General features: G+C 41.1%; 1 protein-coding gene across 1 annotated transcript in view; it reads right to left on the minus strand.

The window, feature by feature from the left end:
- Positions 1–2,107: 2,107 nt before the first annotated feature.
- LOC311119275 (integrin alpha-1-like) overlaps positions 2,108–12,510 on the minus strand; it is a gene marked incomplete at its 5' end in the record, with an annotated part of 28,460 nt that continues 18,057 nt past the window's right edge. The window contains 9 exons of the mRNA XM_084193995.1: positions 2,108–5,461; positions 5,668–5,781; positions 5,882–5,977; positions 6,071–6,175; positions 6,272–6,376; positions 6,593–6,706; positions 8,697–8,805; positions 8,929–9,018; positions 9,134–9,210. Coding sequence (XP_084050121.1) covers positions 5,402–5,461; positions 5,668–5,781; positions 5,882–5,977; positions 6,071–6,175; positions 6,272–6,376; positions 6,593–6,706; positions 8,697–8,805; positions 8,929–9,018; positions 9,134–9,210 — 870 coding nt within the window. The remainder of the gene's footprint in view (positions 5,462–5,667; positions 5,782–5,881; positions 5,978–6,070; positions 6,176–6,271; positions 6,377–6,592; positions 6,707–8,696; positions 8,806–8,928; positions 9,019–9,133; positions 9,211–12,510) is intronic.

Genomic DNA, 12,510 nt, shown 5'->3' on the forward strand with positions numbered 1-12,510 from the left:
ATTATTTTCTGGAAATGTCCAAGCTGTTTAAAGGCACTGTCAACTTAGTGTATGTAAACTTCTGACCCACTGAAATTGTGATACAGTGAATTATAAGTGAAATAATCTGTCTGTAAACAATTGTTGGAAAATGTACTTATGTCATGCACAAAGTAGATGTCCTAACCGACTTGCCAAAACTATAGCTTGTTAAATAGAAATGTGTGGAGTGGTTGAAAAACAAGTTTTAATGACTCCAACCTAAATGTATGTAAACTTCCGACTTCCACTGTATGAGTGGATGACTGTGTGTGAAGTTCTCTGGAACCATTCTATACAGTGGGGGAAAAAAGTATTTAGTCAGCCACCAATTGTGCAAGTTCTGCCACTTAAAAAGATTAGAGAGGCATGTAATTTTCATCATAGGTACACGTCAACTATGACAGACAAATTGAGAAAAAAAAATCAAGAAAATCACATTGTAGGATTTTTAATGAATTTATTTGCAAATTGTGGTGGAAAATAAGTATTCACCCCCTCAATCACATGGTGCTACAGAGGGTGGTGCGGACAGCCCAGTACATCACTGTATCTACCCCTACCACTCCAGTATCCCTGCACATTGTAAATATGGTATTGGCACTGACCCTGGAACTGACCCAGTATATACCCGGTGTAGTTTATTTTCTTTCTCATGTTCTTCTTATTTCTATTTCCGGTGGGGGGTACTACTATATAGTAATACTGATATTGATTACTGCATTGTTGGGAAAGAGCTTGCATAAAAGGCATTTCACTGTACTTGTGCACATGACAATAAAACTTGAAACTTAGTAATGCACTACATGCTTAGTGGTGCACCGATTTCTGTATTTCAATACAGATATGGACATTCACCAATGAGTCATCATCATGATGCAGTAACTTGTCTGATTTAGGATTTACATTATGTCTGCAGGCGATATGTTTCCAGATAATACGGTACAGAAGTTTGACAGGTGACTCTTGGAGTATTTGTTACCCAAGCCCACCCCACCCCTGACCCCAGTCCATCATAGTTACCGCCCTGAAAGATTATACACCATTTCCTCAAGCTCTCAAAAAGTCTCCAACTATTCGGTCAGGTAGTAAATTTGAAAAATTTTCTCCAAACCTGTTTGGACCTGAGTATCAGGGTGTGTTTGTTACAATCCCCTACAGCAACAGACATACCGAGTGACAATACCAGCCGCACTATAGTAACATTTTGACCCATACGTTTGATCTTAGGACAGTGACTGATACCGTACCCTCGGAGCTACCCTTCTAAGATAATACAGATGTTTGTTTACAATGTGTTTAAGATATTACTCATTGACAAACTGTTGGTCTCCCCCCTTCACCTCAAAAGAGGATGAGAGACATAGTTAACAGTACTACGGGAGCCCTGAGGCAGAGCAGTAGTCAGGGTTCTACATCTCTCTGTCTCTCTCTCTCTCTACCTTTGTCTCTGTCTCACACCACAGATCCCCAAATGATACCCATGTGCTGTTATATACCTGACCCCTGAGTCTGCGATAAGTTAAACAGAACCACAGTTCTCCGCATTTACAGTAAAGTGGCAGGTTTCACAATAATATTATCATGAATTCCTGGAGGATGAAAACATCAACAAACTGTGGGTGTTCGTCTGTCTATCTATATATCTGTCTGTCTCCCTGCCTGGCTGTCTGTTCTCAGTTATTGTTCTTTATAAGACACAAACACCGAGAGCACACAGGCAGAATCATAATGGAAGCTGCCTTGCCTCTTTTTCTTTCAGTCTGAAACCATGAAGGCCTTCCTGTGTGTGTAATGGGGTCAGTATGCCTGCATTGCCCAGACTGCCCACTGACTGTGAACAAGTTCCAGCTGAAAGGATTAACTGATGTGTACAGTAATCCCAAACGCATGAGCAACCTGTCTGCAGCAAACTAGCTGGCTTGCTGCCTGCACTTCAGAGAGAAAGCGTTATCTTTTTAGCATACAACAATAACTCACGCACGCACGCAAACATACACACGAACGCAGGCACGTAGCAGCCTATCATGATACTAATTCAGTCCTATGTCCAACATTAAAAAACAAGGCTTTATTTTTTTTTGGCATAAGATCCTTGACAGCATGTGCAATGCTTTCAAAATGCTTTCAAATCTGTGCTAATGAGAGTACATACAGTATGACAAACCAGTGCATTAAGTGGACATTTCACAGCAGTGTATATGACTGGAGCATATCAGTCAGATGCAGTCTCAGCCCCCTCCTCCCTCAGTCAAAGTGGACTGAGACGATAGATCAGTGCTCCTCAACCCTGGTCCTGGAGAGTCAAAGTGATGCAGGTTGTTTTCCAACCTTAGTGCCGTCACACCTGATACAACAATCTCTTGAGACAGACTGTCAACATCAATGTTATTAAATGTCAAATCGAGAAGCTGGTCAGCACACACAAATTTGGTTCTGGGTTCCGAGTACGGGTACTGATTCAACTCATCCGTAATCAAATCTTCAACACCTTGATCAACTGAATCTATCGCTGCTGATCTGTGACAAATAAACTCTCCAGAAGGGGGACAAGATGGAGGATCGCTGTGTTAACATTATTTTACACATTCTACAGACATTTGTTATTTATTACATGTGCTTTCAAAAGTGAAGAGTGAACTGATGAGTGTATCTTATATACAATACAATGTGTGCAAAATATGGAAACAAAATGCAGATAGATTCAAGAGAATAAGCGGAGGTGCATAAATATCAAGTGTCACATGGTGAGGGTGATTTCAGACCTACCGGTCCATCCATAACAGAGACTACAGGCCTTGGGCATAAGCTGCTGGTGATATGCATCGCAAGCCCTCTTACTTTGCCTTGTTACTTGTCTCTATTTTAGGAAGTGGCTCTTTTTTGGATTCATAGACTGTCAAATCACCCCCAGTATGTGACCGTCAATCGTCTAGTTTCCAGAGCTTGACCTTCTTCATGACAAACTTATTTTTGTTCTGTGCTACTGTCAGATTAAGACATCAGGAATCTATTTTGAGAGGCTTTCTGGATTACTGTATGTGACCGTAGGCTACCTCACAAATCAATTTCCCCAAAAATTAAAGACAGAAAAGAAAGAAAGATTAGTCAAAAAACTAAAATCTTAGCGGATGGACGCAAAATGAATCTAGTTCCAATACACATTTATTGGACATTTCGATTTTGATCAAAATATAAGACCAATATTGACATATTTTCATTATACGTTTGTTTGTTTTATCTAATTCAGATTATGTCGAAGCTCCATATACTCCATATTATTAATGACAAACACACTCATTATACTATCACCATACTATCATATGTATCACCTGAGAAACGTTGGAGCAAATTAGTTATTTTCTCTCTATTACTGACATATACACTCTTAGAAAAAAAGGTGCTAAGTAGAACCATACAGGGTTCTTCAGTTTGTCCCCATAGGGGAACCCTTTTTGGTGCTGGGTAGAACCCTTTGCAATGAACCCCCTGTATATATGGTTCTACCTAGAACCCTCTTTGAAGGGTTCTACCAAGAACCATTTTATCATCTAAAGGTTCTTCCTAGAACCATCTATGAATAGTTCTACCAAGAACCCTTTTATCTTTGGAGGGTTCTTCCTAGTACCCTCTATGAATGGTTCCACCAGCCTTATTAGCCTTTAAAATCTAATTATTTATGACAATACATTACATATATCATAAGGCCTTTCTTTGAGGGCCTAGTTATACACTAACACAGTGGTGTTAGGAATCTCCTGGTTTACAGGCCACATCAGGCCTGCAAGTCACATTATGCTGTCTTGTAAAGTGATGTGTAATTCCTATTGGAATCCAGCCAGAGTTAGGATATCCAACAAGTGGAATTGTTAAATCAGCCCCAACCTGTATTCAGAATGACTGCCAGGGTAGGGAAGATTGAAGACTGAGACTACCTCAATCATCTAAATTGGAACAACCATCTAAGTAACGGGTGCAATAAATCCAACAGATTGGATTAGTTTAGAAAACTGTATGTTATTTATCTTTGTGTAGCATGAAATGTATTAGCCAATCAATGTACATGCAAAAACAGAGATATTACAGTAAAAAATTAAATAAAAAACATCTCCCTTCATGCTGGGAACTTGTATATATGGCTCTATATACAACCCTTCTTGCCTTACAAATTATCAAAAAAAACGTTCTTCCAAAAACGGTTATTGGGTTGTTAAAGGTTCCAGGTAGAACCCTTTGCCTTACAAATAACCCTTGTCTTCCAAAAGGGTTCTTCTGATCAAAATGGTTCTTGGTAGAACCCTATCCCTCCGCAAATAACCCTTTTGGAACCCTTTTTTCTAAGAGTGTAGGGCCTTATTGATACATGCTGGATTTATGTCCATTTTATCTTAAATTCTAGGAATTATTGCAAACAACTTTATGTACAAGCTTTACATTTACTTACATTAACAGTACAATCAAATGTTTTCCTAATACTGTAAAGGCGCAATCTGTAAGTTCTCTTCCCCCATGTGGCAACAAGATGAAACAAAAACAAGATGAATAAATGTATTTATGTCAGTAGCATCTGTTCCTCCTCTTCTTTTATATACGGAATATAGTATTTTGGTGGGTACACTTGCATAGACCCCTTTCAATTGTTAAACAATAGAACAATCTAACTTACAGATTGCGCATGTAAGACTAGAACATTTTGAAAATGTCAGTGTGTCAAAAGCAAACATTCTGCTTAGAAGATGAGGAATGTACCAAAATATAGGTAATAACATGTTTTAAAATATACCATGGATTGACAGTGTTTCGTTAAAAGTATCAAACAACTAGGACACAGGATTCTAACCCATCGCAGATTGTCTGTGCAAACCCACCAGAGTTCACATGGACTTGGACAACTTTGGTTTAATGCCATAGTCTGAGGTGTTTTTAGGGGCTTTAGGATGTTATAAGTAAACCTGAGAATGTTTTGTTCTGTTGTATAAAGCTGATGAGGTTGTGGCTTTAAATGATCAGTTCTGGGTCAGGATGCCATAGGTCTTCTGATGTCTCTTCTAGCTTAGGTCCTTAAGGTCCAGGTCTTGGTACCCAAGTTGGATAGACGGAAGACCACAGTGTACAAGTTCAATGTTTCCCCAGGCTTCTCTATCCACTGAACCAGACCAGGTTGTTATTAAGACTGGTAAACCATGTTGTTCAGATAGATGGGCCACATCACTTTCAGGTGAACGGGTTGGTGCAGAGCCATAGATAAACTCTGGCTTTTCCTCTGACCTGAAGGCATTCAGGTGAATGGGTTGTGGTATTTCTTATGGTATCTCCTCTGACTGACCAGATAACAGACCTGAAGATAGTGGGGCACAGACAGACCTACAGGATGGTGGAAGGGTTAATTCTTAATGTCCTCCTTCTCCATGTCTTCCATGGATTTTCTTTTGAAAAATCCAGCCTGGTAGATGGAGCAAAGAAGAAAAAATTGAATACAACATCATTCACATCCGAATTTAAGTCTCAAGTTTGAGTTTAAGTATATAGATTTTAAAGTGTATTTCACACATGGTCACACATGTTGAACCTCTCTATAATGCAAGCCTGTGCTATTCTATCTCTTCCCAATTGACACAAGCAGACAGAAGGTTGTGAACACACACATACCTTCCATAGGGCGAAGATGACCAGTGCTAGAATGAGAAGTCCTATTAAGATACTGACTATAATGATCCACAGTGGTATACCTCCTAGTGCCTCTTTAGACACCTGAATCTTCACCTGAGATAGAAACAAGAGTGTTACATGACCCAGAAAACAAACAAAGGACAACAAGCAAACACATAAAATCACATGAAAATGAATAGGTCATTGCACTCACATCTCTGGCGTTATTAGCGGTACTCAACATGAAGAGATCAGTGTTCTGGTTCTCCAGAGTGGCATGAACTATCATATGAAGACTGGTGAACTCTGCCTGCTCAGCAAATCATTGAATCAGATTAATGAATCAGAATCAGTCAGAAACACAATCATTCAATGATTCATTCAATCACTCCATTATACTCACTTTGATAAAGGTGGGCTTCCACACCCTGAAGGTAACATTGACCTGGCTGTTGTTGGCGTGAGGGATGGAGCAGTCAAATGACTTACATGGGTGGTCCTTACAGCCCTGCAAGGAGAGAATACACACTGTGAGACACACACGCACGCGCGCACACACACACACACACACACACACACACACACACACACAGTGTTGACTCACCACCAGGAAGTCACTGAGGGTCTCTTTTTTAAGGTTGAGAGTGTGGACATTGTTGTGGTTGATCTTTAAAGGGTTAATCAGATCCATGGCATGGCATCTCACATCCTGTGGGAGACAGACAAGATCCATCAATAAATCAATCAATCATCAGTCAATCAATCACATTGGATCAAGTTGATCCACACCACTAAAGTTCTGCAGTCTGATTGACTTCACAGTGTGATTATCTGTTGACTGGCAGAGAACCCTGTGCAGGGTACAGATAGAAACTCTACCTCTATTGTACAGTACATGTACCGTAGGGAGAGAGAGAGGCCTTACCTGTGAGGAGGTGACGTCAGTCAGGTAAAGCAGGATGTTCTCTCTGGGTGACAGGTACGGGTACGTCACCCTTAGCTTCAGAGGAGGAGCCACCATATCCACATCCTTTTCCATCTGGAGGTTAGAGATAGGGTTTTATAGCGGGAACCGGGTTAACAAGATTTCCCACCCAAACTCATTCTCGTCTCAGGGGAGAAATAATGTTGAGAAACCAGTAAATTATTATAAATGATTTATATGAGCAGCGTGACGTGAAATGGAGCTGTTAAATGATATGTCATGTCTAAATCTGTCTTCTCTGCTGCCTTCTCTGCTCTGATATCTGCATGACCAATCATCAACCCTCAGTGTGATTGTGTGTGCTGTTGTAGCCTATTTACTTACACGAAGTCGGCATAAATTCAAAGTGCTGCGTGCGATGGGTTCTCCTACCATGCCATTGCAAACAGCAAGTAGGCCTACGGGCTATTCAGATCAGCACTCAAACAAGATGGCCATAGCCTACCTTCCCCAAGAATTTCTCAACATATCACAACTGATGAGAGGATATGCCGAGAAAGAGAAGGGTAAATCAGCCGAGATGCAAAAATACAAAATATGCACGTGCGACATATCAACTCTCTGGCTTCATTCATACATTAGACCAATCATCACAATGGTAGCAGCCTACCATATTTGCGCAACATAAAGTCCCCAATAGAAAACATTCTTAGACTAATTGCCTGGCTTCTATAAATGTAATTGCTTGCTATGTGCAGGCTACACGCGACCTCTCGACGCAGTTACGGTAGACCATTTTTTTTGTTTTTCTTTCACTTAGTCCCCACACTCCCTCAATGGTCATGCTGCTCCCCCTATGGCCATTCCCCCCCACCCCCTCAACAGTCTTTACTCTGCCTCCACCCCAATGGACATTTATTTATTCATCACTGCTACAGTTGTTATGATATATATAGTGCTATTTATATTTCTACTGTTGTTTTTATGACCATTTTCTTTATTTTATTTCACTTAGTCCTGCATGTTGGAGCTCGAAGCCTAAGACTTTCACTGCACCCTGCAATCACACCTGCAACCCTGTACATGTGACTATTAAACATTCGGAATCATTGTCTAATCTCAATCGGATTATCATGAAGTAAAAACATCCATAACATTCCCAAATTCCCCCGATAGCCAGGTGCAAGGGGAGAGAAAAGGGTCAACAAGCTGCTTGACATCGTTCAGTCAAAGGTAGGCTAAAGCTAATGTAATTTTCACAAGACCTCATAATATTTGACCAGTCCGTCAACGGCACTTCATAGGCCTAGGCTATGAAGTAGCCTATAACTAGACTACATCAACAAAATAGTGTGGTAAATTTGAGAGAACTTTGAGTTGATTCAATTGCAAAAAGTACAAAAAGAAAATGTTAGATTCGTGTGTATATTTCTCCATTTACAGTGGTATAATCATGTCATTTTTTCCCGCTAGTATTATAGGCTATGCTTTTAAATACCACTTCCGGTTTGAACAGGAATACCGGGATGCCCGGTAATTTCATGCAATTTTCTCCTGATTTTTTTGGGGTAGATTCTCTGGAAAAATATTAAACCCTAGTCAGAGAGAATCAGTAAGTCACAGGTCTTTCACTCACAATTGAATCACATGTTAGCCTCTTCAAAGCTGAGGCAACTCAGAATACTTGTCTTATTTTTGGTCACACCACTTGGCCATATCTAACCAGGTCTCTCACCAGACTCAGGGCGCTCTGACTAACCAGGTCTCACTATAGTATGAACCATGGTATTTCCAAGAATCCACATCTATACCATGGTAAAATGAGGCAATACCATGGTATTATTTAGGTGCATGGCAGTACCATCTTACTTAAAAGCTAAAATGATGGTACATTTCCATGATTCAGATCTATACCATGGTATACATGATGCAATACCAAGGTAATAAGTGAACGTACCATAGTAGTACCATGGTACATATTTGTAAGGGATGTCTTACTTTTGGGCACACCACTTGCCCATATCTCACCAGACTCAGGGCGTTCCGACTAACCAGGCCTCACTAGAGTATGACTGGGATGATACTGTATGTATGTATGTCTTACCGTGTAGCTTATCTTGACCACTTCTCCTATCACACTGGTGTGGTTGAAGACGCTAGGGTACTGCTCTCCCTCTTTCACTATGATGTGGTCCTCCTTCATGTGCCTGTCACTGAGCGATGGAGGGATGAGAAAGGAGATGGAAAGATATGGAAAATGGTCGAACTTTCTTTTTTTTTTTAATCTGTGAAAATAAGAATGTACTGTATGTGTTGCAACTGCTGTCTGTACTCACGCTGTGAATCTAAGTCCAGGCTCATACTTTACAGGGATGGAGATTCTCACAGTGTTGTCATGGAGGGTGGCGTTCAGTTCCTCACTGTCACTGTAGTAAGGGGAAAAGCCATTGCATTAGAATTTTGACATTTCAATACTTCTTCTTTGATCAATCATTTATTTTATGTTGTTTAGATTTAGTGTGACACCATGGCTTACTGTACCTGGTTGCAGTTACGTTGATCTGAATTTCCTTCCAGACATATGCAGGGTTGACTTCAAACAGGATCTTAAACACCTCCTGCAGAGAGAGAACAAGCAGACACATGAGTGGCCTGAAGTCTAATGGTATGAGGATAGATATGTATTATTGCAAGAATCATCTTATATATGTTCAGAGGGGACTGTGTGAATCAGGCCTTCATGGTCGAATTGCTGCAAAGAAACCACTACTAAAGGACACCAATAATAAGAAGAGACCTGCTTGGGCCAAGAAACACGAGCAATGGACATTAGTCCGGTGGAAATTCTTCCTTTGGTCTGGAGTCCAAATTTGAGATTTTTGGTTCCAATCGCCGTGTCTTTGTGAGACGCGGTGTGGGTGAACGGATGATCTCTGCATGTGTAGTTCCCACCGTAAAGCATGGAGGAGGAGATGTGATGGTGCTTTACTGGTGACACTGTCAGTGATTTATTTAGAATTCAAGGCACACTTAACCAGCATGGCTACCACAGCATTCTGCAGCGATACGCCATCCCATCTGGTTTGAGCTTAGTGGGACTATCATTTGTTTTTCAACAGGACAATTACCCAAAACACACCTCCAGGCTGTGTAAGGGCTATTTGACCAAGAAGGAGAGTGATGGAGTGCTGCATCAGATGACCTGGCCTCAACAATCACCTGACCTCAACCCAATTGAGATGGTTTGGAATGAGTCGGATCGCAGAGTGAAGGAAAAGCAGCCAGCAAGCAGTGGCGACCCATCATTCAGAATAGCTGGGGCAGAGACACATTTTTTTGCAAATATTTCTCTTTTTTGGGCTTGCCTGTTTTGCAAGTTATTTTGGCATTAATAAGTGTCTCATATCAGTTTGCAAACAATGTAAATAAAGCTGCATACAAATGTGGTCTCTTTTTAGTTTTCTTGAAAAAGGCAGCTCCAAAATGCAGGAGCGTTGCGCCGTGATTGGCTCAGTGTTCTGTCACTCATGGGGACACTACGTCACCGCCATGTCTAAGGTAGACTTCGAAAATGCAAGCCCTTTGGGTGCTGCCATAGAGTTACATTAGAAGTGCCCTTCAAAGAAGGCTCAAGGTCATTGGCCAAAAATAGAATTACGTCAAATCACATTATATACACAGTAGCTTTGATTGGACTGATCATGTCAACATCTTACTTTCAAAATCTTAGCTAGCAGTCATCATCATGAATCAAGTCGACAATCTACTGGCAAATCCTTTTTAATCCTTGTCATATGAAGATAAATAATGAAGAGAAATTATAGATAAAATCAGTGCTCGTATCGGTGCTCATCGGCCATTGGACATAAACATTACACAACAAGTTGGAAATCGCAAATTCAACAATGAGTGGTTTGGGGGGAAAAAAGTGACAGTGGCTAACTGCAAGCATTGCAACTGGGAAGTCGGGAACAAACGAGCTCTGACTGCGAAAATACGTTTTCAACGGTCATCCAACTCTGAATTGTAAATCCCGCCTCTTTCTTTGATGATAAAATGTGTCCACGAAGAACCGTCTCGCCACCTTCCTGTTCAACTGAGCACAGCATAACAAGGTGAGTCCAGAAATGTATTGTATGTTGCTGCATAAATGATGTAATATGCCAGGGAGATATGTATACTGTAGCTAAGAAAGTAATACTAAATGTATGTTGTGTAGTAAGCTGTTAGTAGCCCACGTGCCTCACCCTAATAATTTGGTCTACAGTCATGGTCAAAAGTTTTGAGAATTACACAAGTATTGGTCTTCACAAAGTTTGCTGCTTCAGTGTTTTTAGATATATAATTACAAGCATACCTTAAGTGTCAAAGGCTTTTATTGATAATTACATTTAGTTTATGCAAAGAGTCAATATTTGCAGTGTTGACCCTTCTTTTTCAAGACCTCTGCAATCCGCCCTGGCATGCTGTCAATTAACTTCTGGGCCACATCCTGACTGATGGCAGCCCATTCTTGCATAATCAATGCTTGGAGTTTGTCAGAATTTGTGGGGTTTTGTTTGTCCACCCGCCTCTTGAGGATTGACCACAAGTTCTCAATGGGATTAAGGTCTGGGGAGTTTCCTGGCCATGGACCCAAAATGTCGATGTTTTGTTCCACGAGCCACTTAGTTATCACTTTTGGCTTATGGCAAGGTGCTCCATCATGCTGGAAAAGGCATTGTTCGTCACCAAACTGTTCTTGGATGGTTGGGAGAAGTTGCTCTCTGAGGATGTGTTGGTACCATTCTTTATTCATGGCTGTGTTCTTAGGCAAAATTGTGAGTGAGCCCACTCCCTTGGCTGAGAAGCAACCCCACACATGAATGGTCTCAGGATGCTTTACTGTTGGCATGACACAGGACTGATGGTAGCGCTCACCTTGTCTTCTCCGGACAAGCTTTTATCCGGATGCCCCAAACAATCGGAAAGGAGATTCATCCTCCAAAAGTATTTGCCTCACTGTGCGTGCAGATGCACTCACACCTGCCTGCTGCCATTCCTGAGCAAGCTCTGCACTGGTGGTGCCCTGATCCCGCAGCTGAATCAACTTTAGGAGACGGTCCTGGCGCTTGCTGGACTTTCTTGGGCGCCCTGAAGCCTTCTTCACAACAATTGAACATCTCTCCTTGATGTTCTTGATGATCCGATAAATGGTTGATTTAGGTGCAATCTTACTAGCAGCAATATCCTTGCCTGTGAAGCCCTTTTTGTGCAAAGCAATGATGATGGCACGTGTTTCCTTGCAGGTAACCATGGTTAACAGAGGAAGAACAATGATTTCAAGCACCACCCCCCTTTTAAAGCTTCCAGTCTGTTATTCTAACTCAATCAGCATGACAGAGTGATCTCCAGCCTTGTCCTCGTCAACACTCTCACCTGTGTTAACGAGAGAATCACTGACATGATGGCAGCTGGTTCTTTTGTGGCAGTGCTGAAATGCAGTGGAATTTTTTGGGGGGGATTAAGTTCATTTTCATGGCAAAGAGGGACTTTGCAATTAATTGTAATTCATCTGATCACTCTTCATAACATTCTGGAGTATATGCAAATTGCCATCATAAAAACTGAGGCAGCAGACTTTGTGAAAATTTATATTTGTGTCATTCACAAAATCTTTGACCACAACTGTATTCTCCCCTCTTAATTTCACTTACTGTTCTGACTTGGTGGTACACATGTAGCCTATTACCTGTTTTAGAGAAATGTAATCATCAACTACTGTCACGCCCTGGCTCTGGGGACTCTTAATTGTTGAGCCAGGGTGTGGATGTTCTATGTTTAGTTTTCTATGTTTGGTTCTAGATCGTTTAGTTTCTATGTTGGCCAGGGTGGTTCCCAATCGGAGACAGCTGTAGCTCGTTGTCTCTGATTGGGGA

The sequence above is a fragment of the Coregonus lavaretus genome (genome assembly GCF_964263955.1).
Source record: "Coregonus lavaretus genome assembly, contig: HAP1_SCAFFOLD_1023, whole genome shotgun sequence".
Taxonomy (NCBI): domain Eukaryota; kingdom Metazoa; phylum Chordata; class Actinopteri; order Salmoniformes; family Salmonidae; genus Coregonus; species Coregonus lavaretus.